The sequence below is a fragment of the Tuber melanosporum genome (assembly GCF_000151645.1).
Source record: "Tuber melanosporum whole genome shotgun sequence assembly, scaffold_116, strain Mel28".
NCBI lineage: Eukaryota > Fungi > Ascomycota > Pezizomycetes > Pezizales > Tuberaceae > Tuber > Tuber melanosporum.
This window is the reverse complement of record NW_003298773.1, coordinates 1-24694: the sequence shown is the minus strand read 5'-3', so window position 1 is coordinate 24694 and position 24694 is coordinate 1. Positions and strand designations below refer to the sequence as shown.

At 44.3% G+C, this 24694-nt stretch overlaps 2 protein-coding genes; one reads left to right on the top strand and one right to left on the bottom strand.

Annotated features, from left to right (window-relative positions):
- Window positions 1-2664: 2664 nt before the first annotated feature.
- GSTUM_00001688001 (uncharacterized protein) lies at window positions 2665-4085 on the top strand (the record flags this gene model as incomplete). XM_002835731.2 has 3 exons in its annotated part: window positions 2665-3317; window positions 3397-3918; window positions 3982-4085. The coding sequence occupies exons 1-3, from the start codon at window positions 2864-2866 to the stop codon at window positions 4083-4085; spliced, it is 1080 nt and encodes a 359-aa protein (XP_002835777.1). The 5' UTR covers window positions 2665-2863.
- A 2964-nt stretch (window positions 4086-7049) lies between these two features.
- Window positions 7050-8324, bottom strand: GSTUM_00001686001 (uncharacterized protein). XM_002835730.2 has 3 exons: window positions 8000-8324; window positions 7409-7906; window positions 7050-7326 (listed from the first exon to the last, which is right to left on the bottom strand). The coding sequence occupies exons 1-3, from the start codon at window positions 8223-8225 to the stop codon at window positions 7121-7123; spliced, it is 930 nt and encodes a 309-aa protein (XP_002835776.1). The 5' UTR covers window positions 8226-8324; the 3' UTR covers window positions 7050-7120.
- Window positions 8325-24694: the final 16370 nt, after the last annotated feature.

Below are 24694 nucleotides of genomic sequence, written 5' to 3'. Positions count from 1 at the left end.
CAAACCTCCTACAATTTGCAACAAGATATTTTGGGCTGAAATTGGAAGCCTTTTTTTTCTTCTTCACCAGTTAAGTTGCAGCGTTTAAGAGACCCAAAACTAAGTCATAGACATCCATATTCCCCGTACGATTGTTCGTCGCTTCCACAGGGATAACTAATTTCCTTCGTTAATAGCCAGTACAGCTACGGTACCAAATACTTAGCTTCCATAATGGATCTCACTCTCCGCCAGTATTATTGCCCAAAAAAAGGGTTTGTAACGACTGCGTGCCCCCCCCTCCCCCTGAGCTCGGCCCGCCACCCGAAAACCCTTTTTTGCAAAGTCAACCCCAAGATCAAAGCCCCACCCCTTCCTTCCTCTTCGGGCTCTAGTTTAAGGACTCACAACCGCTGCCGAGTTCCAGTCCCGAGTATCATATAAAAAGCCATTTACCGGTATTGTACTGTACTCGTACAAGTAGTGTACCCGTACTATAAGATCGATCGCTTATTGTGTCACGGGGGACGGGGGTTCTATGTGTAAGATACTGTGATATAGCATGGCAGAGTTTCCAAGCTGTGACCTCCTCCTCCTCCTCCAAGGCGTACAATAAAACCCCTCCAAGAAAGAAAAAAATGAAAAAGATATATAACATGGAATAAGGAGAACTCAAAACCTTAAAGGCTTTTTGTTCCTCAGCTTGTTTTTTTTCTTCTTTTCTCCTCACAATTCCTGCTGTGTCATTGTAAGTGGTTTGGCGGCTAAATAAATGGTTGTAGTTGCAATGTTGTGTTAGACGAGGAACATTGGCACGTTTCAAGCCACGAGTCAGTTCACCAGCAATCTTGCAATAAATTACACAGAAAGTCAAATCAAGCACACTATTTTGAAAGCAATAACATACATAGCTATGCCAACCTCTCCCCCCTGATTTTTTGTTACCGAGGAAAAATAATAATAATAATAATCTAGCCTCCCCCCTCTTAAATATATTTTCGATAATTTTCCCGTAATTTTTACCAAATTTTTTTTTTTTACAGAGTGTACTTGTACATGATATTTTGAAATGTATTCTCGCGAATAACGATTATTTCCCGGGCGGGGGCCACATTCGAGTTCATTGTCTCGAAAACCCACCCCGTCACGGTAGGATAGGTTGAATAAACGATGACTCTCCACAACCCGCCTAACGCCCTGCCCTGCGTCGGGTCTATTAATGCGGACAAACACAAGGGACGGTTTATCCAAAAATAGCTGGCTGTCGTGCTATGATAGCAGTAACTTTTCGCATGTTATGATTAATATTATTATGATACCGGTAGTTAACCACGAATGGCAGGGCTTAGGCCCCGGAAACGCCAAGATTTCCGCATCATCCTACGGTACCGTCCTAGAGTACCAGTACCGGGAACTGGTACTTCCACAACAGAGGATAACACCACACACACACCCTTAAGGCGGTTAGGCTCACTTCTGCTGGGGGAAAACCCGGGTTGAGGAAGTCTTTGGATATGAAGTAAATGATCTAGAGGGTATGGACAACTCTCCGAGGCCACTTTGTCGAATATCACGGGAGTACTCGAGTATGCGGGTATCAAAAAAAAAAAGAGAAAAATTCCTTCAGGCTCTGATGGGCACTCGGCTTCCCGTCTCCCGGATTGGGGCATGAGTTCAACAAGTATTGGGCATGAGGCCCGCTACGCGTTAAGGTTTCTACGAGGATCCAACAGCATATCCGAAAATACAGGCATTGTCTACGCTATAGAAGCTATAGCTCGATAATGTTCTGCAACTATCTGAGGTGGTTCAGGAAGGGGTGGATGGGTTTCACAAGTGCGAAATGCTAGAAAAAGAGCCTTTTTTACGTCCTTCCTGGGAAAACTGGTCGGATTGGACCAAGTTTTGGGCAGGAATATTGAAACAAGAAGTCTCCAGTCTCCAAGACAGAAGCCAAGGATGGCTGTTGGCCAGGCGTCCCGAAACATCAACGGTGACAGGCGCCCACCCCCTGCCCCCTTGCCACTGCACCTACTCGAGTAGTTACTAAATACTTCTTCTTTTGGTACATAACCAAAAATTTGACTACCAATCACTCTCACCCTACCCGAGCCTGGACGTTCAAGTACTTGTACTGTAACAAGTACCCGACCGCCAGTGGGGACAGGGAGGCTCAGATCTGTCGATATCTGCGGGAGCGGATGGGAGTTACACTGTCGATCGGATGCCGGATCCTTGCTCAGGAGTAGCCCTCCTTCTCCGCCAAGGACGGACAGGCTCCAGCTGGGGAATGTCGCTTCTATAGCGCTCTGTTTGTCTATCCTGCCCCCACCTTGCTGCCGAGGCTGGGTATGCGGTTGACCTTTGTGGGTTTGCCGCCCTAGAGAGTAGCAATTACTTCTTGTAATACGCTGCCAATTACGAGCATAAAACACAATTGCGTCGCAAGCCCACCAATACCCTACAACTAAGTGATTGCACCGCCCAGAGTGCGTATGTACCTACGGAAAGCCTCTCCTGCCAAGTTGCTTGGCTGCTTCAAGAACTGGAAAAATATACACACACGTCTGAAGCGTTATGTTCGAATCCCTTGGCGAATCCGGAGGGAGAGGAGGATATCTTTGGACGTTTTCCAGCGTTTTTCAGTCCTCCCTCCATCATTCTTCTTCCTGTGCGGGTTTCTGTGGGGTTTTTGGCTTCCTTCGTTTGCTTCCTCTTTCACCTTTCCTTGTATTTCATTTCTCGAAACCGGCTGTGCCTTGGTTACCTGTTTCTTCAAGTCGACAGCAGGCACTTGTCTTTTGTTTCCTTTCAATTCTTCGTTTCCTCCCTCATATCTCTTTTGTCCAAATTCCAGCAGCCGGCCCTGCAATCCCCAGCAAAGATGTATACACAACAATTGGTTTTTGTTGCGGCAGCGCTCTCTGCTCCGATCCTCTCCTCGGCGAATTGTATGTACGGGACGAGTCTGTTCCCTCGTGCCGAAGGCGCCACTGTTGAGGTCTCGAACTTTGGGTATGTGGGGCTTCAGGGCCCTCTCAACTGGGCAGCACTCTCTGCGGAGAACTCTGCTTGTGCAACTTCAAAAGTGCAGTCACCCATAAACATCGATAGTACCATCCAGCTCGCGCAGGAAGCTCCAAAAATGGTTATTAAAGACGTGGAGGCGGCGGAGTTCGAGAACCTGGGGACAACCGTGGAGGTCATTTGCAATGGTACAACAACTTTCGGCGGAAAGGACTTCAGCTTGCAGCAATTCCATTTCCACACGCCGAGTGAGCATAGAGTTGCTGAGGAGTATTTTCCATTGGAGATACATATGGTTCACGAAGCTGCAGGTAAGAATTTTCTTCTTGTTCGATCCTGGTATGTGATGGATTCTAACATCTTTTGTTTTTTGTTTTTTTAAAAAAATAGACGGATCCGGAGCATTGGTGGTTATAGCTTTGACCTTCCAACTGTCCGAAGATGGGGCGACCACAGAGCTCTTGAGCGCGGTCACCGAGAACCTCGCCAAGATTGCCACCCCCGGCACAGTAACTGAGACCGGTCCTCTAAAGTTCGCCGAAGTTATCAACCACGTCCAGACAACCCCTCTCTTCCAGTATACCGGGTCCTTGACCACCCCTCCCTGTGCCGAAGGGCTTACCTTCCTCGTTACTGAGAAGCCTCTCCCGCTCAACGTCAAGACGTACAACGAAATCAAGTCTGTTGTCAAGTTCAACTCGAGGTACACCCAAAACTCTCCCGGCCAGGAAAACTTGATCGCCGTCGGAGCCTCTGCATTGGCTGGTGCCGGGGGTGCCGTTGCGGGTGAGGATGCAAGAAATGGAACTGCTGCTGCTGGAAACGCTACCGTTGTAGTTAAGCCCAAGCCATCTGGTGGGGCCGCTGCTTCCACCAGTGCTAAGGGAACCGCTACTTCCAAGACTGCTGCTGGTAAGTACCCCTCCTCGTAACCCATAACCTAGATCAGTCAGAACCCGATCTAACATCTCCCAGCTGCCACCGGCAACGCTGAGGTTAAGGTAGAGGGCGAGCACCACTGCATCCTCGGCTCCTGTCGCGAAGTCACTAAGGCTAAGCGGTTCCGCCGCCGCAGGTAAACCCATCGCATCTCTCGATTTAAATTAGCCAAGCAAAGAAAGAGACAGAGATGAGATGAAGATTTTCTTTCCCCATTTTTTGAATTGTAATTTATTCCTTTTCTTCAGATTTGTTTTTTATTTTTTATTTTTTATCCCACTATCGCGATACACAAATTACCTAGTACAGTACACGTGTGGGAATGTGGAGTTGAGTGTGGAATAACCAGACCTCACGCTAGGACGTTGAAGTCGCCTCTCCTGGTATCATAAGCTCGGTTGTATTTTTTTTACCTTGTATACATACGTCTTAGCGTAAGACCCAAGCACTTAAAAAACTTTTACGGAGCCAGTGTACTCATAATATAAAAAACCCTTTTTTTAATTTTCGCCCTCATTCACCGTACTCGAGTATGATACAGTATGATAGAACGGCCATTTTAGGGGAAATTTTCAGCCAGAACTTACTACTGTATGTAGAGAAAGTGCAGAGTGAGAACCAGTGAACCGAGAACAAAAATGGCGTGACATGACATGACATGAACATGGCGGAAAGGAACGCACCCCTCGGCCGTCTCAGGTTTTTTTTCTTTTTCTTTTCCACCCCCGGGGTCAAACAAGGTGTGTGCTCTATCCGGGTTCTCGTTATGATAACGGTTTTCTTGTCGGCTTGGCGAGACGCGAGGTCAGCACCAGCACGGACCGACGGCCCCAGGTAGGGCATCTTGATACGAGTAGCAGGGCTCTCCGCGGGGCCAGTGGAGACGAAGACTAATCACGAGTTACTCCTCGAACCCCGGGTATGATATATACCCCCTCCCGGCCGGGATTATGGTAGTCGTCGCGCGGGGGCCGAAGGATGGATGGAGAGGGAGTCATGAGTGCTCACTCGTAGGCGGAAGCTGACGACGACGGATTCACGGAGACCTCGATGGGAATTCCGGGGATCCCTCGTCCTTCCCGCTTGGGCTTTTACATACTATAGCATTATATTCCCGCCGTTTCAAAATTGTATCGTATCTATCTATCTCCGCTGTCGGAGAGTTAAGTCGAGAAGGGATAGTGTTTTTTTTTTTCTTTCGATTTTTCTAACTTTGGCCGATTGCGGTGCCGATTGCGGTTTGGCTCTATCTCATGCTTGGTCCCGGTGGAAATGGGCGTGGGCGGGTCGGTGTTAGCTTAGCTACGATAACGAATATTGTGTGCTCGGAGGGCGAAAGGGATACCCTTGACAATTGAAACAATTGGAGGGGTGGTGGTATCTCGCTGTAGGAACCTTGAAGCCAGTAGTAGGCTTTTATTCTCCTCTCCTCTTCATTAGCTTACGAGTAGTCTCGAATAGAAAGGACCGGAAGGGAGGAAGGCAAAAATTTCCTTCCTTCTTGCATTTTTCTCTCTCTCAAAATGTGCTTCTTTCCCATAATCCCAGATTTTTTTTTACAAGTATGATTGATCAGTTGGACCTTTTCCGCACGATGTATGATATTCCCCTGCGGCGCCGCCGTCACCATGCTATCATCGTTAATAATATTATGATAATAATATTATTATAGAGAAGTGGATCGGAATGGGAAAGTGAACCAGTTGAAACGACCAAAAAGTTGTAAAAATCCCTCGATTAATGCCCGATCCTTAAGCAGATAAAATATCATATCATACGAGTACAGTACAAGAACATTATTCTAAGATTCGGCCTTCTTGGGCTAAACTCATAATTTTTTTTTAATTTTTTTTCGGGGGGTGAGGGAGGAGGAAATTTCCACACCGAGGATTTCGAAGCAAAATTCACTATTCAAAAGTGATTCACTTCCAGGTATGATCCTATACGTAAAATCGACAACTTTTACCTACTCGAGTATGATAGAGGTATCACTTTGATCTAAAAATGGGACACGGTAGCAAAACGCTACCGTGCTCAACAACGCATCATAATTCCACCCCTCCAGTTATCATACGTCTTCGAAGAGTCATAGCAGTTGCAGTATAGTAGAATATCATAGCGACCAATCGCGTTCCGGAACCCACAACTTCTTTCCCCTTAGTCTACCATTGCACCGCCCCCCCCCCTCAATTCTATCGGGATAGCCCCTCCTCTTCCCAAACACTGACGTTACAGGTGAGATCGACGTTGGAGTCCCCGAAACCCCTCCCCCAGGACCCACTCCTCCCACCATACAACGCAGCCCCCGGAAGTTTGGGGTGTATGATAGTCTATGTGCTGGTATGTATGATACCGTACGGTGCAGTTATGTGTGGTATTGTGCGGAGTCTTCGCACCGACGGCGAAGTATTGTTCTCATCGTGCCGGTATTCTACTTGAGCGGGAGAACCTAAATTATACCATCATCAAATATCACCCGTATGGCATGTTTTCCTATCTGCATCGCTCACCCTCGGCCCACACACGAGTTGGACTCGGGGCAGGTGCCTTGTAGTTTACCGGTATGGATTATCACAGGGGGTATGATAGTTTTATGCAATGCCGCAATCCGCCAAGGAAAAATCGCCTCCGACCAACAGCACTCGCTCACCTGACTCTGCCTAATGATATACATACGCAGCGAATACTCGAGTACAGTACAGTATTTAAGCAACCCTCAGCCCAACATCCAAATCAGAATCTCACCCCAGGTCGCTCACCACCGCCCCCCAACTTGGCATGAACTAACTTAAGCATATCGCATCGTGCAGTGCACTCCCGCTTCCTCCCGTGGCCGCAACCGCAGCCCCAATCATACTTGTTCCTCGATCTTCTCAGGTGTTCTGTGCGACAATGCTCGAACAAGTAGGGCACCATACTCGAGTACGGGTAAACAAGCAAGCGAGCAAGCACCCTCGTGCCAGTAATCCTGGTCCAATTTAGCCCCGGTTGTGTACAGCTCAGGGTAAGCAAACTTATGACTCTACTCGTGCGACGGGCAGGACACGAAAACGAGGACTTTCTCACTTCCCGGCTAGATCGTGAGTATATGGCTATATTCTGGGTTTTTCTGCTTCAAGTTTGGAGCTCAGCAACCTACTTGTATTGGCCTATGACTATAGAACTACATAGCAACCTAGTAGAAAGAGTGGGAACGAAGAAAAAAAAAGAAAAAACAACGAGAAAGGAACAAGAGTAAGGAAATGATCCGAGTTGAAAACGCTGATGCTCTGCAGCCCATCCTACCAAACCAACCAACCAACCGACCGACCGACCCACCCTGTCCAATAGTAATACCCAGTAAGGAAAGCGAGAAAGAAGAGTAGACAAAGGGAAATGGAACTAGAGAGACGTTAAAGGAAAAAAAGGTGTAAGGAAAAGTGAGGATGAGTGATCGTTTAACCCCGGAGCCCCCTCAACTCACCCCTTTCACATCCCAAGAGTCTTTCACCTTCCTCAGAGATACCCTCCTCTCCTCGGGTGGTTTCAACGCCTCTAAATCCACCAAGTTCCTCATCCTCATCGCACCATCCCTCACCACCAGCAACCTCCCTCTCCCACCGGCTAACCTCACGGTCCTCCTGCGCAAGCGAGCAAGGAGCACAAAAAAAGTGTCTCCAGAAATCATCAACACATCCACCAGCACTATCCATACTCTCAAAAACCCTCGTCCTACCAGGCTCGCCCGAGGTGGAGGCCGGTGAGACGGTCCCCTTGGGCAACGAGTGATCGATATGAAGTCTATTACGGATATCACCACGCTGCATGAACCCAAAGATGAACTCGGCACCAGGGAAACAAGACATCACAAGGCAGTAGCCCAGGCAAGGGGTCGAGAGAACTGGCGCAGGGGTATTAGGAGCATGGAGACGATGACGGGTCTGCGCATACGAAACGCAAGGACAGCAGAGGGCCTTGGCACCTGAAGAAGAAGAAATTTTGTTTTAGCTTCGCTTAACTCGTTTCGGGCAAATAAGGCTGGTGTTAATGGGGGAGAGGTTTCTCGGTAGCTTACTGGATGCAGGTTCGACGAAGCAATCGAAAATTCCGGTCATCCACCCTTTCTTGCGAGGGGTGTACGGCTCTGGGGAAGTTGCAGTGTAGGACATCGTCGGCTGGTCAGTGAAGACGTTGCCATCGCCATAGACGGGCACAGTGGAAGAGGTAGCGTCAGTGTATGAAGGTGGGTCCGAAGCCACGGCAGCCACCTTAGTGTCGGTAGGGTTCTTGTTGACGGACATGATTGTTTGTTGGCTTGTTCTTTTGTTTGTAGAGGTTCTTTAAGGTTTGTTGGAGCTAAAGTGAGAAGGTAGAGGAAGATGGAGGAGAAGAAGGAGAGGATGTGAGGTTGGTTGGGGAGGACTCTGGCAAAGGCAGACGCGCAAGTCTGTTGCATGGGCTCAGCCCCTTCAGGGTTAGGGTACCGGTATGTTGGTCAGCCTCCCCAGTGTTTGAGGTTGCGCCGTGCCATACCAGTCAGCAGTCTTGTCCCCGCGCATTGGGGCATAGACTATCACAGAAAGTTCCGCATTTAGACCTTAGAATTATGCCCCTTATGGGACTTGGACTGAAGGAGCTTCGTGAGAGCAATCTATTCTTCCTTTAAGCGTTCATCAAGAATCACTCGGGTCACTTAATTTACCATAATATTATTATTAAATACTTTCAGAGCTCGGATAGAATATTACCCGGACCCAGAGAAACACATCCCTGGCAGTTCAGCCCCCAACCTAGCTACATTTGCACGCCGGCTTACCACTGCCATGGAAACAGATGATTGGGCTGTGTGAATCCTCCCCTCGTATTAAGTATGACACGCTAGAATAATGATCCACTTGTGCATCACTGATACGGTGCCTGGTGTGATGCTAGAAATGGCGGTGAGCCTTAGCCACGAATAAGCTTCGGGAAAAACACTCAAGCGCCACACCCCCAGGTATCATAAATCCTATCATAGCATATCAGGATACTATACAACCAGCACCCTATACTGAGACCTCTGATACGATTGTGTCTTGATTGTCCTTAGGATCTACTTCCCCTTGCCGTATGATAACTCCATTTACAGGTAATTTTGTCTAGGATCTTGGGTCTACGGGATTTCAGCAGTCAATCCTTAAGACCACAATATCATACAAGACCCCACCAGTGAAATTGGTGGTAGAGGGTGACTTTCAATTGAAGGAGGGGTATAGATGTAGTTACTTCTTCCGAATCCCTAGCTTGTCACATCCAGGAGGAGAATGAGGCAGGGGCTATGGGAGATTCAAACATCGTGAGCCCTGGATTTTTGAGTACACTGCTCTGCGAGGATTTTCAGTCCTTCTTTCGCTCGTTCCAACTTCTGAGAAAATGCGCCGAATTCAGAACGCCTTTCTTTACTATAAGACTCGCAGGGCTGGTTTTCGAGAGAATTTTTTCTTTCTTTTCCTCGTGTAGGCATCCGAGAAGCTATCCGGGGGTCGAATTTTTTCCGGAGGCTGGCTGCATAAATCCATACTCGTCAGGAATCGCGCCGTTCATAGGCAGGTGACTTGTGTAATTGGAGAGTCATTCGTATGATAGCTTCGGTTAGGGACTCCTAGACGCTATTATGGGGTCTAGCTTCACTATATCCTGACAACAAGACTGCTATACCTCTCATCATGGTGCTTGATCATCTTGTCTACCGCAATGCACCTGGGCACCAGATGTTGAGTGGAGGAATGCGTGGCTGCACGGAAGATGTGGAGCGGGAGTGTTTGTAAGAAGGATTGAACTTAGTTGTATTGCTCAGGCGGTTACCTGCTGGCTAAGTACAAGTGGTAACCATCGTGCGCACCACGATCTAACCCTATATCCATAACTATCTAAACCCTGAATACCACCGGAACACATCCCACAACTCAGGTCGTTGCCCGTACATAGTAACAACACTCAACACCAGACAGCACAATCCCCACTTGCTATCACTAGATTACACAGAAGAGTAGTTTTCGATCGCCTTGATCAGTTGGTAGGGGTAACCGAGTAATAGGTAATAGTATCTTTAGAAGATTAAATGTGCTTGGTGGAATAGAAAGATTATGATAACTGGTAGTTTCTCAAGATTGTTTCCACAAGCTGGTGACCGGGAGCACGCAAAGAGCTGCTGATATACCAATAAAAAGCACTACCCACCGCTACGGGTGTAAAAACAAGGAAGCGGTGACGCATACCATTCCAATCTCAACTTAATAATTCCAACCCATGCCCGGGCCCTGGGGTAACAGACTAGATACGGACTGCCTATTCTTCTCTTCCAATTTGAGTACCTTGTGATATATGCTTTCAGGAACCGACTACAGGCACATCCTAAACCGCTTGTTTATCGCCAGTTTTCCCCTTAGTGATCGTGTGATACTCTTACTGTCCGTGGACTGGGGGGCCTCTGCTGGAACCCGTATCAACTGAACAGAGAAATTGATAGCTAAGCTCTCGGAATCCCAGAGCGGCAGGATCCACAGCACAAAAAAGGGATCCACAGAGCAGTTCTGGTTAATGCTAGTCGGTGTATATCATCACAGCTATCCGCCGTATCGGACAGGTTTTAAGGTTGACAGGATAAAGCCTGGAGTCAAGACTTGTATTTCATTATCTCTAACGAAGGCAATGCCATAGACTACTGGGAAACTGCGGTCGTTCTTGTTTATATATGGTATCGTAATGGCTTGTGAGAATACGAATGAGAATAATCGAGTCTGATGCTGCAGCCGGATATGTGGCGAGCTAACGATTATCTTGCCGATGTGAGTTTCCGTCTCCGGAGAGAAATTGCCTTGGGGATAGTGTGCTGGCGTGTAATGGCTACGATAACAGATATCTTGCTAGAGGCTCAAGGACTGGGGCGAGGTATACGTAAGGCGTGGCATCCGGAGCCGTGACTTAATGTCTCGATGTGAAAATCGTTCTCTGGGGTTATAGGTAATCCCTACTAACATACCTCCCCCCCCCCGAAAGCTAATCCATACACTAGCGAAATTCCATAGACAAGTAACGCAGCTACAAGCAGACTTTCCAAGAAACCTCTGCTCCAAGACTCCGGCAGTCATCCTGAACAAGAACAACAACGCTAGGACCTTCTACTCCATTAGGGATCAAATCTAAGACGACCCGCTGACCGTCCCGCCCGCGCCCCTGGGACACATTGCCAATGTTGAGGAGGTACCGTATGATAGCGGTATACGTTAGCTCTAGTGTTTAGGTCTTTGAAAGATTGGTGTGCTGAGCGAGGATCAATAAAATACAGTATGATAATAATGATATCATACCTAGTGGGAAAGGAAGGGGTGAGCGAAGGGATCGGGGCTGAGCAGGAAAATTGAGAAGGCATGTTTTCTATCATTAAATTTTAGAGTGTATTAAAATACAGCTATGAAAGGCCTTCCTATGAAATTTTTTTACCTTCGTCCCTAGCCCATGGTGACGGAATAGTAGGTGGGAGTTCGAGTGACCATTTGTGATTGGTCTCAATCTCTATCGTACACAGACTACTTGAGTAGAAGGGTTAGTGATTTGCGGTAATAACCGCAATACCCTCCGGTTGAATGGGAGCGAGAGGAGCTATGCCATCTTACAATATATTATAACCTGCTCTAATCCGGTATTCTGTGTTAAGAAATAGAACTACCACCTACTTATCTGAATATAGTTTGTCTTTATTTCCTTTGTTAGTGAATGAATTTGGGTTGCACAAGTAGAAGTGATTTATTTCCTGCTTTTTCTATTATCCTGATGCTTCAAACATGGTACAATTTCCTTGTTCTCCTAAATTACCTTTTTAAAGGAAGGGAAAGAAAATTTTTTTATTCAATATTATTGTCTGGGTTGATTCAGGTATGATAATATTATGATACAGATCAGGGACTATCGAATATATATAATTTAAGTTGTGAGATAAAGGCTCAAGGTATGGTGTGAAGTACTTAAAAGGTGTACCTGAGGGGTGCAATTTTCTAATGCTTGTTTTGAGTAAGGGTAAGGGGTTATAAATATCAAAATCTTTTTTTTGAAGGTCATATGTTCAATTTGTACTCACAACTAGTTTTTATAAAAGATATTATTTGTTTTAATGTTAAAATACACCCTCTGGCTTGACAAGAAAGCAGATAAATGCTACTAACTGATTATTTATATATTACTAACCCGTCTATGAGACTTATATCTCTTATTTACAATGCTGGCATACTCAGGAGAACCATAAACTACCTTTTGGCGATATGCCTCCAGAATTCTCTCAGTACAAGCCCAATACTTCCAGATAAGTTTGTTCGATACCCCAGCTAAGACAGTAGGAACTAGTCTTTTCAAAGACTCAAAGTCATACCCACAGTTGTTTCTTGTATATACCTAGGCAGCACCCCAAAAATACTCAATAAAATTGAGTTCACAGTGAAATGCAGGATAGAAAATGACTTCATGCCCAGTAGCCAAGATAACTTCCTCAATTTGACTCTTCTGGTTCTGAAAGTCGGGCTGCATAGCTAAAAGAGCATGAGCACAGCAGGTTCCACCTGTCAAGCAGCGTGGATTTGGCTTCATGCTCTTACCAGTAGTGGACCGAGTAGAACATTGTACCAGAATCCTTTGTCCATCCTGTGGCCAGAGACCACGCTCAGTCAGAACTCTCTTAAGACCTTTAGGTCTACCATCCGCAAAAGTCATAGACTGCATAAAGCCCCCATTGGGATGGTTAGGATCTATAACAAAGGTATTGTGCATTACCTTCACATTCTTTCCACCAGGTTCTAGATTCATCTCAGAAACTCGCAATGCATCAGTGGCATATTTGAGATGGTTGCGTGCATTGTCAAAGGCAAAGAGTGCCTTGCATCCAGGAAACTGTGCTTCAAAAGTTGGTATTACCTTATCCACAATTTGTTTGAGTAATCTGTCTCCATTCCACTAAGTATCACCACCACATTGCATCGTAACACATGTATCACCGTCCCCAAGTCGTCCAATCAGAGTAAGAAAATCAGAAACATGTAGGCCTTGACCATGTCCCTTTTTTCTCAATGGTTTATGCTCCTCATGCACCCAAATGTAGTGTCGACTATCATTTGAATTAAAGGTGCATTCATCCTGCATGACAAGAATAAGAGGTTGTATCTCACTGGATTCATGGGCAGGATTTGGGATAATATCTAAATCTGCATTCCATTTCATGAATTGGGAATCATAGGTGGCCATGCAAGGAAGGAAAACTTCATCTCTATACTTGCAAACATCAGGCCTTTCATGGCCATTGTTGTATATTCCCTTTCGATATTCCTTATACTTGAATCCCAACTTCTTCAGCCATCTGGTTGCAGTTGAAGAGGCTATTGTCTTTTCGACCTGTCGAGTCACATTGTTGGTAGACCGATTCGATATTCCAGAGTCACTTCTCGCCCTCTTTCAATGTTCAGCTATAGTCGTTGCTAATCTATGGGATGTAAGTTCTATATCCATCTGCTATGTTAATATATACTCTCTCCTATTAATGAAAACCAGATCAGAATCAACTTACTATCACTGACCATCTGGATGTACTACCTAACAGCTAACAGGGTCTCTCCATTATCGAGCAAACTGAGTATTTTTTGATGGGTACCACTATATGGTTCTGAAATCCGCCATTTAGTGACCCATAATACTTCATGCCGCATAATTCGCTCCATCACTTTCCTCCTCCATCTACTCACATTTGCCACCTTCTGAGCCATTATCTTTCACTTTTGTAAGATACTGGTTTCTCCAGTGAACAAATCCTCTCCCTTTGGTGTCTTCCTCTCGTTCTTAACCTGCAACTTCAAGAATTAATACACCTGGACATGCCAAGAAAAGTTCTTTCCAGCCGGGTGATAGGCATGCTTGCTCTTACGGTAGGTAATCAATTTCGCTATTGACTTCTTTGCCGCTTCTAAAACTTCCAATCACCTCTCACATGCTTGATTTTGTGGTCCCAAGTGGCGCGGCCATTTCTTATAGTACTCATTGAGTCTCTCTCTATGGGTGATAGCTGTTTCAGCACTGGCCAGAGAGGTCACTTCCACAATAGGAGGTGTGAGCCTCTTGGGTACTGATGCTTGCTGAAGCTGTACAAGGCGTTCCTTCTCACGTTCTTGCCACTTTCTGACACGAAGTGCATTAGCACTAACTTTCCTCTCAGGCTGTTCAGTATTCTATTATCTTATATTAGTTTTTAAGTCTACTGTAACGATCCCATTCTAGATAGTTAGTTCCTGGCGACAGGGAACGATACTTGTCTTTTCTGTCTTCTTCTTTCTTTGTCTTACAATAGCTATAGGCCTCTGCCTAGGTTACCGATAGTACAAGACCTTTGTCTTCTATCGGGAACGCCTATCGTAAGCTTTCTCTAACTTGTCTCTTTGAAGGACTTCCTCGACACAACAATAACGTTGCAATAAAGATAAAGATCGTAAAGGTATTTTTATATTTGTTAAAGTAATAAGTGGAAAAGTACTTAGAACAAAGCATGAAGAACCTATCTTCCTCCGCCACATTGGCCTCCTTATATAGTGTTCTTCCCGCCTTTAGTCATGTGACCTAAAGTGGTCACATGTGCAAAACCAAATCATAACAAACTAGTCGTGTGACCAAAGTGATCACATGTTCAAAAACCCATGACCTCATAGCGAGGTCATGTGCAAAACTCATAAACCAATCATAACACAATAAACAAGTCATATGACTCGACTGAGTCATACACGCGAAACTCATGACCTCATAATGAGGTCATGTGTGAAACATAAATCATATGTGCAAGGCTTACCCGCAAGGTATCCTCGCAAGGCATACTCATCAGGCGCACGTCCCATGACTCATACTTGAGCTATGTGCGAAAGCATTACAAATCCCACACATAACAAATCATATAACCCACATAGGTCATATGCACAAAATAATAACATACCTGTGACTCATAACCATGTGTCACGTGAAAACCTTTTTCATGCTAAGCTACGTTCGTGACATTAGCTCCCCTCCTCCTAAGCCTGAGTCCCATCAGGCTTTTTCTCCCAGTTTCAATAGTTCCCGTCCTGCCGAGCGCCTGGTCCTTCTCAGCTTGTGGAACTTTTCGTCTGCCATCCTCCACCTGACCCTTACTGATTCTAGGGTCAGATTCGCCATCTCGATCGTGTGCTGCTGATTATCGTTCAGCTGTCTTAGCTCCGCGATTGTTTTGTCGTTTGCCGAAATTGTGGCCTCGGCTTGGCCAAGTTGTTCTCGGAGTCCCCAGATCTGCCTGTGTAGGCTCCTCACGTCCAGTTCCGTATCTGCTGAGGAGTTTTGGGCCCCTCCCTCGCTGGACCACGTCCTTGCGGCTCATGCCTTTCTGGCATCCTCTCCTTCCAACTCTTTCCTGCTTCCATCCTTCTGTGGGTAGAATCCCGCAGATATTTTCTGTGCCCTGTGCATTCTGCATCCATTTCTGAAGCATTGTTGCCAATGCTTCGGAACGTGGTCTGGGCGTGGGCCACACTTTCGACGTTCCCTTGGGAACCATCCTGAGTCTTCTTTGTCGCCAAAGTGCGTTTGGCAACCATCATCATAGCATACCGTCCATGACATGGCGTTATGCGATGCTTGTTGTTCCCTCTCCTTGAGCTATTTATCGGTTAGCTCCATGAATGAGTATTCGGGGCTAGTGGGTGTGGTTTAGTGGGGGCTATCGCCCCGGCCTTTGTGTTGTTGCAACGGCGTGGGAGCCTTTCCCTCGCCTTTGTCTTGGTTGAACGTGATTGTCACCTGGGCCGGGCTTGCCTAGGTATCGCTGGTGGAAGGTTGAGATGGCATCTTGTACGTTTTCGAAGTTGTGTGCGAAGTACCAAGTTTTATCGTCTTCTGGAGAATATCCTGTCCACTTGGCTCAGTATTGGAGGTGACCGTGGAAGAAGCAGGAATCTACTATTTCGTTGAGCTCGTATTCTGATTCTCCGTCGAGTTCGATCAGAGGGGGAGGAATAAGTGTTTGTGAAGGAAACTTATTGTCATTGTATAATTCAAGGAGTGAGATGTGGAATGTGTTGTGTATTCGCATTGAGGAGGGAAGGTTGAGTTTATAAGCTCGACTGCCCACTTTTTCCAGTATCCGGAATGGTACTATTTTCTTTTAGTCCAATTTCTTTGATGGTCGCGTTGTTTGGATATTGTGTGGTATTAGCCATACCATATCTCCTCGTTGTATGTTCGGATCTAGTCTTCAGTACTTATCGTATTGTTCCTTCTGTCATTGTTGTGCTTGACTCATTTCGTACTGTAATGTTTCGTGTAATTTCCCCATATTAGTTTTGTTCGGTATCACATCATTAATCATATGATATGTGGTCTGACTTTGTGGATGTTGTCCGTAATTTGCGAAGAAGGGTGTTGTGCCGATCGTTTCTTGCTTTCCATTGTTGTATGTGAATTCGGCCATAGATAACAGCTTGTACCAATCATCTTGTTGATAATTGACGTAGGCCCTTAAATATTGCTCGAGTATCGCATTTACCCGTTCCGTTTGTCCATCCGTTTGTGGGTGGAATGCTGTGCTCATTCTTTTCTGTATTCCCATTTTTCCGGTTACTTTTTTCCATAGTCCTGATGTGAATAGTGTTCCATGATTGGTAATGATATTCTTTGGGAGGCCGTGAAGTCGAAAGACATCTCGGAAGAATGTTTGTATAAAATCCCTCGTGTCGATGTCTTTTCTAACCGGAATGAAATGACTCATTTTGGTCAGACGATCTACCACGACCAGGATGCTATCGCAATTTTCCGATGTCGGTAGGTCCATGATGAAATCCATAGTAATTGTTTCCCATGATTGTTTGGGAACTTTGTTTGATTTTAGTAATCCATATGGTGCGTGTTTAGCCGTTTTTGTCCTTTGGCATATATCGCAGTTTTTGACATATCAATTGACATCTTTGCGCAGTCCTGGCCAATAGAATGACCTCATGATGAATTCCGTGGTTTTAGCAGTTTCCATGTGTCCTGCCATTCGGATATCATGGTGTTGTCGTATGATGTCTGTCCTTATCCCCTCTTCTTCCGGGATCCATTATTTTCCATCGTACCACATATTTCCGTCCTTCCATTGGCATAAACCCAGTGCAATTCCTTTCATCTCCTTTTTTCCTTCTTCCAAGGCTTCTCTTATTGCCTGAATTGTTTTGTCTTTCTCGTTTGCGTTCTCAATTCCTCTTTCCTCCGTTGATGTGAATTGGATAACCTCCATTGCCTCGAAGTAGGTTTTTGGTAATAGGGTTTGTGTCTTTTGTTTGATCCTTTTGTCTTCTTTCGTTTGTAATTTGTCGCTTGCAATCCTCGTGAGAGCGTCTGGCTTTCCGCTCTCTTTACCTGGTCGGTATTCGATTTTGAAGTTGTATTTACTGAGGTGTTCCATCCATCTTATCTGGCGGTCGTTCAGTTCTTTCGTAGTCATGAATGGGACCAGGTTCTTGTGGTCAGTTAGTATTCGGACTGGATGGTTGTTGTTCAAAAATTATTTCCTTCATTCTTTTAATGCTTGAACTATCGCTAATAGTTCTGTGTTTGCAACATCGTAGTTGCATTCTGCAGGGGTCATTGTCTTGGATCAGTAAGACACTGGTCTCCATTTTCCATCATTGCATTGTTGTGATAGTATGTTTGAGCATACATATTTTGAGGCATCCGTTTCGATCATTGTTCTTCGGTTTGGGTTGAAATAAACAAGTATGGGTGCTGATATTAGATGCGTTTATATTGCATCATATGCTTTTTGTTTGGTTTCTCCCCATTCCCATTTCTTGTCTTTCTTTGTTAGGTTATAGAGTGGTTTTGCAAGCCTGCTAAATCCCTCTATGAATCTTCGATAAAAGTTGCAGAATCCCATAAAGCATTGAACATCTGTCTTGTTGTTTAGTTTGGCCCAATCCCATATGGCTGCTGTTTTAACAGGGTCTACCTTGACCCCACTTCAATTGATGATAAATCCCAGGTATTCTGTTTCTTCCTTATGGAATTCGCATTTTGTTGGTTTGATCTTCATTCCTGATCCTTGTATTGTGGCCACGATATTGCTGATATCTTTTTGGTGTTGTTGTATGTTTTCCGAGTATATGAGTACATCGTCCAAGTATACGATGCAACATATGTCGAGGTACTTATTAAGTACTTTGTTGATCCATCTATGGAATGAAGCCGGTGCGTTGGTTAGCCTGAAGGGCATAACCAAGTATTCGAACATTCCGTATCTTGAGGCAAATGTAGTCTTCCATTCATCTCCTGCCTTGATGCGTATATTGTGGTAGACATCTTAGATGTTGAGTTTGGTGATATATTTTGCTGACCGTAGTCTGTCCAGTGCTTCTCCAATCAAGGGTAGTGGATATCGGTCTGTCTTGGTAACCGAATTGAGGGCTCTCTAGTCCATGCAGAGTCTCATTTTTCCATCTTTCTTTTTGACGAATAGTATTGGGGATCCTCCTGACGCGAAAGAGTCTCTGATCCATCCTCGCTTTAGGTTTTGCTCGATGTACTTCCTAAGTTCTTCGAGCTCTGCTTCTCCTAAGGGGTATAACTTCTTGTAGGGAATCTCTTTTGTTTTTCCCGTTTTTTCATCTTTGTCCAGCTGAATTTCGTGATCGATTCCTGGTCTTCGAGGTGGTAGCTCCGTAGCTTCCTCTTCTTGGAATAGATTTGTGAATTGGTGATATTCTTTTAGAACCAATTCCTTCCATCCCTTTTTGCTTTGGTATTTCTTGTCCTGGATTGCTAGCTCTGTGCTGATGTTGATTTTTGCTAGAACTGCTTTTTCGTCTTCGTATGTCCATTTGAGAATTCCTGTTGTATCTTCTCTTCGATAGTACCGTCCAAAGGCTTGTGCTATGATTTCTTTGATCTCAATTCTTTTTGTTGTATCGAGCTGGGTTTGGTCTGTACTTCCAAATCCCTTGTTTCCTCTTGTGGTTTCTTCCAGTTGATCTACTTCATATAGATCCTCTTTGTTGATCTTTTCGACTATCAACTGTGCGATTCGATCACCTTTCTGGACTTGGTAGTCCTCTTGAGCTAGGTTGGCCAGGACCACTTTGATTTTACCTGTATAGTCGACGTCGATCACCCCTGCCATGGTCATGAGCCGGTATTTGACTGCTAGACCACTGTGGGGTGCTATTCGTCCATAGGTGCCTTCTGGGAGTCCAATGGCTATTCCCATTGCTATCGTTGCCTGCCCGTTGGCAGGTATCTTGATTCCTTCGTTGGCATATAGGTCGTGTCCTGCTGCCCCTTTGGAACCCTTGGTAGGCACCTTTGCCTCTTGGTCTAGCCTTTGTATTTGGACTCTCTTATCTTGCCGCATCTCGGAGAACTTTGCATGCAAAGTTTCTTCTTCCGCTTCTCGTATCTGTGTTGAGTAGACCACAGGTGAACTGTTGAGACATCGTGTCGCACATAGTTCGCTTGTAAAGGTCATCTTATTCTCGTTCCAATCGATTGTTGGATTATGCTTTCGTAACCATGGTATCCCTAGGACTATCTCATGGTTTTTTAGATCTGCTACTTGAAAGGTTGCTGTTTCCCTATAGCTGTCAATGTTCATAGGTACTGTTGCCGTATGGGTTATAGGACCCATAGCGCTTGGTTTTCCATCCGCTAAGTAGACTTGTCTTGCTTTCTTCGCTTGTTTGGTGTGGAGGCCATATTTGTCGCATATTTCTTTGTCGATGAAGTCTTCGGTGGCCCCAGAGTCGAGCATTGCATATATTGTTGTTTCTTTGTTTCCTTCGTTGTATATCTTCGTTTTGATCATCACATGATCTCCATCTTCCTCTCCTCTTTGCGTGTGTAGTGCCGTGTAGTAGTTTGCTAATTTGATGGGTTTTCCAGGTCCACATCTTGGGTCTCCCAGACCACCGTTTACTGGGGACCCTCGTCGTTTTCCGCCAGTGAATCTTCTGCTATCATTTCGCGGATGTTGCTTCTTTTTTGACTTTGGAAACAATTATTTCCAGCAGCTCTGTTTCCTTGGTATCCGTTGTCTGGTCGGCTTCTGCATTCTCATATCTGATGTCCAGCTTTTCCGCACCTTAGGCAGAGTTTTCCATTCATTCTTCTGGCGTATTCTTCCTTAGACAGGTTCAGAGCAGGTCCTTCTCTTGATTTGTCTAACTCCATTGGCCCGCCTGGTGGTAATGCTCGGCTTTCTCCTCGAGGTGCTTGAGGTTTGAAGGTCCCGTCCACATTCCTGGATGATTGGACCACTCTGTGTGCTATAGTGTTTTCCGTGTTGCTTCGAACCATGTTTAATTTGCTTTCTTTATTGATTGTCCATCTTGCAAATCGTTCGGCTGTCGTATAGCGCAGGTCAGAGATTCCCCATGCCTCTCGCAGTCTCTTGCTGCAGTTTCTTAGGAGGATGATGTAGAGAGTAGCATCATCAAACTCGGCCTCGTATTCCAATAGTCGGCATTCGTTCCAGTATGCTGAGAATGTTTGTTTTCCTTGCTGGAGTTCTTCTAGCTTTCGTCTTGCTGTCTCTTTGGCGTTAGGATCTCCAAATTGTTCGAAGAGTATCTCCTTGAACTCTTCGTATGTGACCCATTCCCTCTGCTTCCTTCCATCTTGGAAAGGCATGATCCATTGCCCCGTGAGTCCTCTGAGCAGAGATTCCACATATGGAATCTTGATCTCATCATGTTGATCTCCATATCCCTTAACAGCAAAATATTCTTTGCATTGTGCTAAGAATATTCGTAGCTTATCTTCAGCTCCTTCATATGTGTCGAGCTCCTTTGCTTTTGGTCGTTGGACATTTCCTTGCCCTGTATTTCGCGTGGCTGCGAGAAATGCCTGAAACTGATTTTCAGTCATTCCAAGTATGCTGGTTTCTGGTGCCGGAGCGGCTGGGGCCGGTGGCCCAGGTACTGCGGATCCCGACATTCTCTCGGGTCATGGAGTTCCTGTAGGAGAGCTATTGACTGGTGATCTTTCCTCTGGGGTTACTGGGCTTGCTGCTCTCGAGGGTTCTGCTGAGACATGATCTAATGCATCGCTGAATCCTCCTAGATTAAGGTTTTGATCGTCGAAGTCGATATCTCCTTCCCTGTCTGGATTGAAGGATGCCGTCTTGTATCGTTTGGCGGCGCACTTAGGTGACGCTTTGTAATGTAACGATCCCTTTCTAGATAGTTAGTTCTTGGCGACAGGGAACGATACTTGTCTTTTCTGTCTTCTTCTTTCTTTGTCTTACAATAGCTATAGGCCTCTGGCGACTTTACTGATAGTACAAGACCTTTGTCTTCTATCGGGAACGCCCATCGTAAGCTTTCTCTAACTTGTCTCTTTGAAGGACTTCCTCGACGCAACAATAACGTTGCAATAAAGATAAAGATCGTAAAGGTATTTTTATATTCGTTAAAGTAATAAGTGGAAAAGTACTTAGAACAAAGTGTGAAGAACCTATCTTCCTTGGCCGCATCGGCCTCCTTATATAGTGTTCTTCCCACCTTTAGTCATGTGACCTAAAGTGGTCACATGTGCAAAACCAAATCATAACAAACTAGTCGTATGACCAAAGTGATCACATGCTCAAAAACCCATGACCTCATAGCGAGATCATGTGCAAAACTCATAAACCAATCATAACACAATAAACAAGTCATATGAATTGACTGAGTCATACGTGCGAAACCCATGACCTCATAATGAAGTCATGTGCGAAACATAAATCATATGTGCAAGGCTTACCCGTAAGGCATCCTCGTAAGGCATACTCGTCAGGCACACGTCCCATGACTCATACTTGAGCCATGTGCAAAACCATCACAAATCCCACACATAACAAATCATATAACCCACATAGGTCATATGCACAAAACAATCACATACCTGTGACTCATAACCATGTGTCACGTGAAAACCTTTTTCATGCTAAGCCACGTTCGTGACATCTACTAGGAAAATAACTCAATACTTACTATTCTCAATACATTCTTTTGCTTTCATTTTTCTCTCCACTTTCGACTTTTTTCAGTATTTTGGTTTACTGGCTTTCTGGCTGTATTCCTATCTGTGTTATTGGAACCTGAGGGCTCCCTTTACTGTATGGTGTATTGAGGATGATATATGTGGAGTGATGAAAGTGAGAAATTCTCTATTATTTAAGTTTTCTATGATATAAAGTTTTATTTATGATATGAGGTTATATTTACTATAATATTATTATAACAAGTCAAAATTACATGAAAATCCTTGCTAGCACTGAGAATTGAACAACTGTTATTCAAATTTATTTTTTGACATTTATAATCCTTTGCCCTTACTTTTAATAAGCATTATAAAATTGCACCCCTCAGGTACACCTTTTAAGCACTTCGCACCATATTAACAATATTATAGAAAAATATTCCAACTCTGTGTCACAAATGTGGCTTGGCACAGAAAAGGTTTTCACATGACTCATGATTATGAGTCATAGGTATGTTATTGTTTCGTGCATATGACTCATTTGGGTCATATGACTTGTTATCTTATGATTTGTTATATTTCGTACATGACTTGATTATGTGTCATGGAATGTGTGTCTGGCGAGTATGCCTTGCAAGTATGCCTTGCGCATATGATTTATGTTTCGCATATAACCTCGTTACGAGGTCATAGGTTTTGCGCATGTAACCACTTAGAGTCATATGACTTGTTTATTGCGTTATGATTGGTTCATGAGTTTTTGTACATAACCTTGCTATGAGGTCATGGGTTTTGTGCATGTGACCACTTTCATCATATGACTAGTTTGTTATGATTTGGTTTCGTGCATGTGACTACTTTGGGTCACATGACTTGGGAGCAGGAAGAGCACTATATAAGGAGGCTAGTACGGCTGAGGAGGATCGGCTCTTCAGGCCTTATTCTAAGTACTTTTCCTACTTATTACTTTAAAACGAATAAACATCCTTACATTCATTATCATTATCATGACCTTTATTATTATTAGGCTGAGAAAGATTGTTTATGAAGAAGAGTTAGACAAAGCTTACGATAGGCGTTCCTGATAGAAGACAGAGGTCTTGAACCATCGGTAATGAAGGCATAGGCCTAGTGCTATCGTAAGGTAAGAATAAGGAAAGAAGAAGAGAAGTATTGTTCCCTATCGCCAAGAACTAACTATCTGAGGTAGGATCATTACATCCTGCTTAATATATTTGTTTTAGTACCAATTATACAATCCTCTACTAAAATAGCAAAAGTAAAAGAAAAAATAATATTCTATTAGTATTATAGATATAAAGGAAAAGAAATTATAATAGCAAATAATTTCCATTTCTATCAATTTATCTTATAAGAATAGTGAGAGTATTCATAAAGTAATTTTTATTATTTGAAACAATCAAGAAACAATCATACTAATAGTAGCTATAATGAAGGAACAAGAGAGGCATGCTAACCTTTAAAAGAGAATTTTCAACTGGCTAAGTAGGAGGAAGGGCTAAGTAAGAAGTGTAATTAGAAATAAGGGAACTTGAGTACTATGATAGTATGATAAGATATTTTAGAATTTTTGATTGATTAGGATATAATAATTTGTAAGTACTGTTTTTAAAAAATAGTAATCTGGTAATTTCAAGTTATTCCCTTTCATGAATGTGTAGGCAAGAATACTATTGTAAAAGAAGTCATCATGTATTTTACAACTTTCAACTATAAAATCTGATGTTTTTAAGTCTAGGTGGTAGCAGCTAAATGTTATTTGGTGTAGATGATGGTAGTATTATTTAGACTAATAAGAAGGTCCTTTATACAAGTCTGTGGTAAAGTTTCAAGTTCAGTCATGCGGAGTAGGATTATGAGAACTTCTCTGTTCTTTTATCCTGGAACTACCTTCCCAATTATGAAAGTGAAAAGCGAGGCCTGAATAATAACTTAGAGATAAAAGAGCTTGAGGTAAAAACAAAGAAAGAGATGGGTAAAATACTAGGAAAAAGGTCGCCTTTTAGCATGTTGCACAAGGCAGAGCTTTAAGATATAGTCTATTATACCGGTACAGTACTCGCACTCATAGATGACTAGTGAGGTACTTTGGACATAAAGTACCCACATACCCGAAAAACTAGGGAATATACTCGAGTACCGGTGTGACCTAGTGGGATAGGGCAGGGTAGTTTAGCAGTCATGCGGGTCATTTCGTCACCCACTAAAAAGTTTTGTTTATCGTATACGTGGCATGTATCGTTTTGTGTATTTAAGCCACCTTGTTTTTCTGTAGTTTAGGAGAGCGGGGCCATTGGGGGCACACCATAGTAAATATAATATATTTCTGCTAACAAGTGGGAAGCAATCCATCAGGCCTTCTATCCCAAGGCCTTACGTTCCATGGGGTAAGCCAACCCAACACAAAAATAACAATCCAAAATCAACCAAACAAAAACAAATCAAATAAAAACAAACAACCCATCATACCCTGGTCCTGCCTCAGTATCTCTCCCCTCTCCCTTCTAACCCAATCTCTTTCCATACATCATCCGCCAATCTCAATCTACATCCCCTCTCCACCCTCCAATGCTTCAACCTCGATTTAAACTCTTTCCCACAATACGCACATCCCTTTTCCCCTTTCCAACATATCTCAGCCCATCTCAATGCAATTTGATGCCTTTTTCCTTCCTCAATCCAATTCCACGTTTCCCATGTCCTTCTCCAATATTCCTCGGCTATTCTG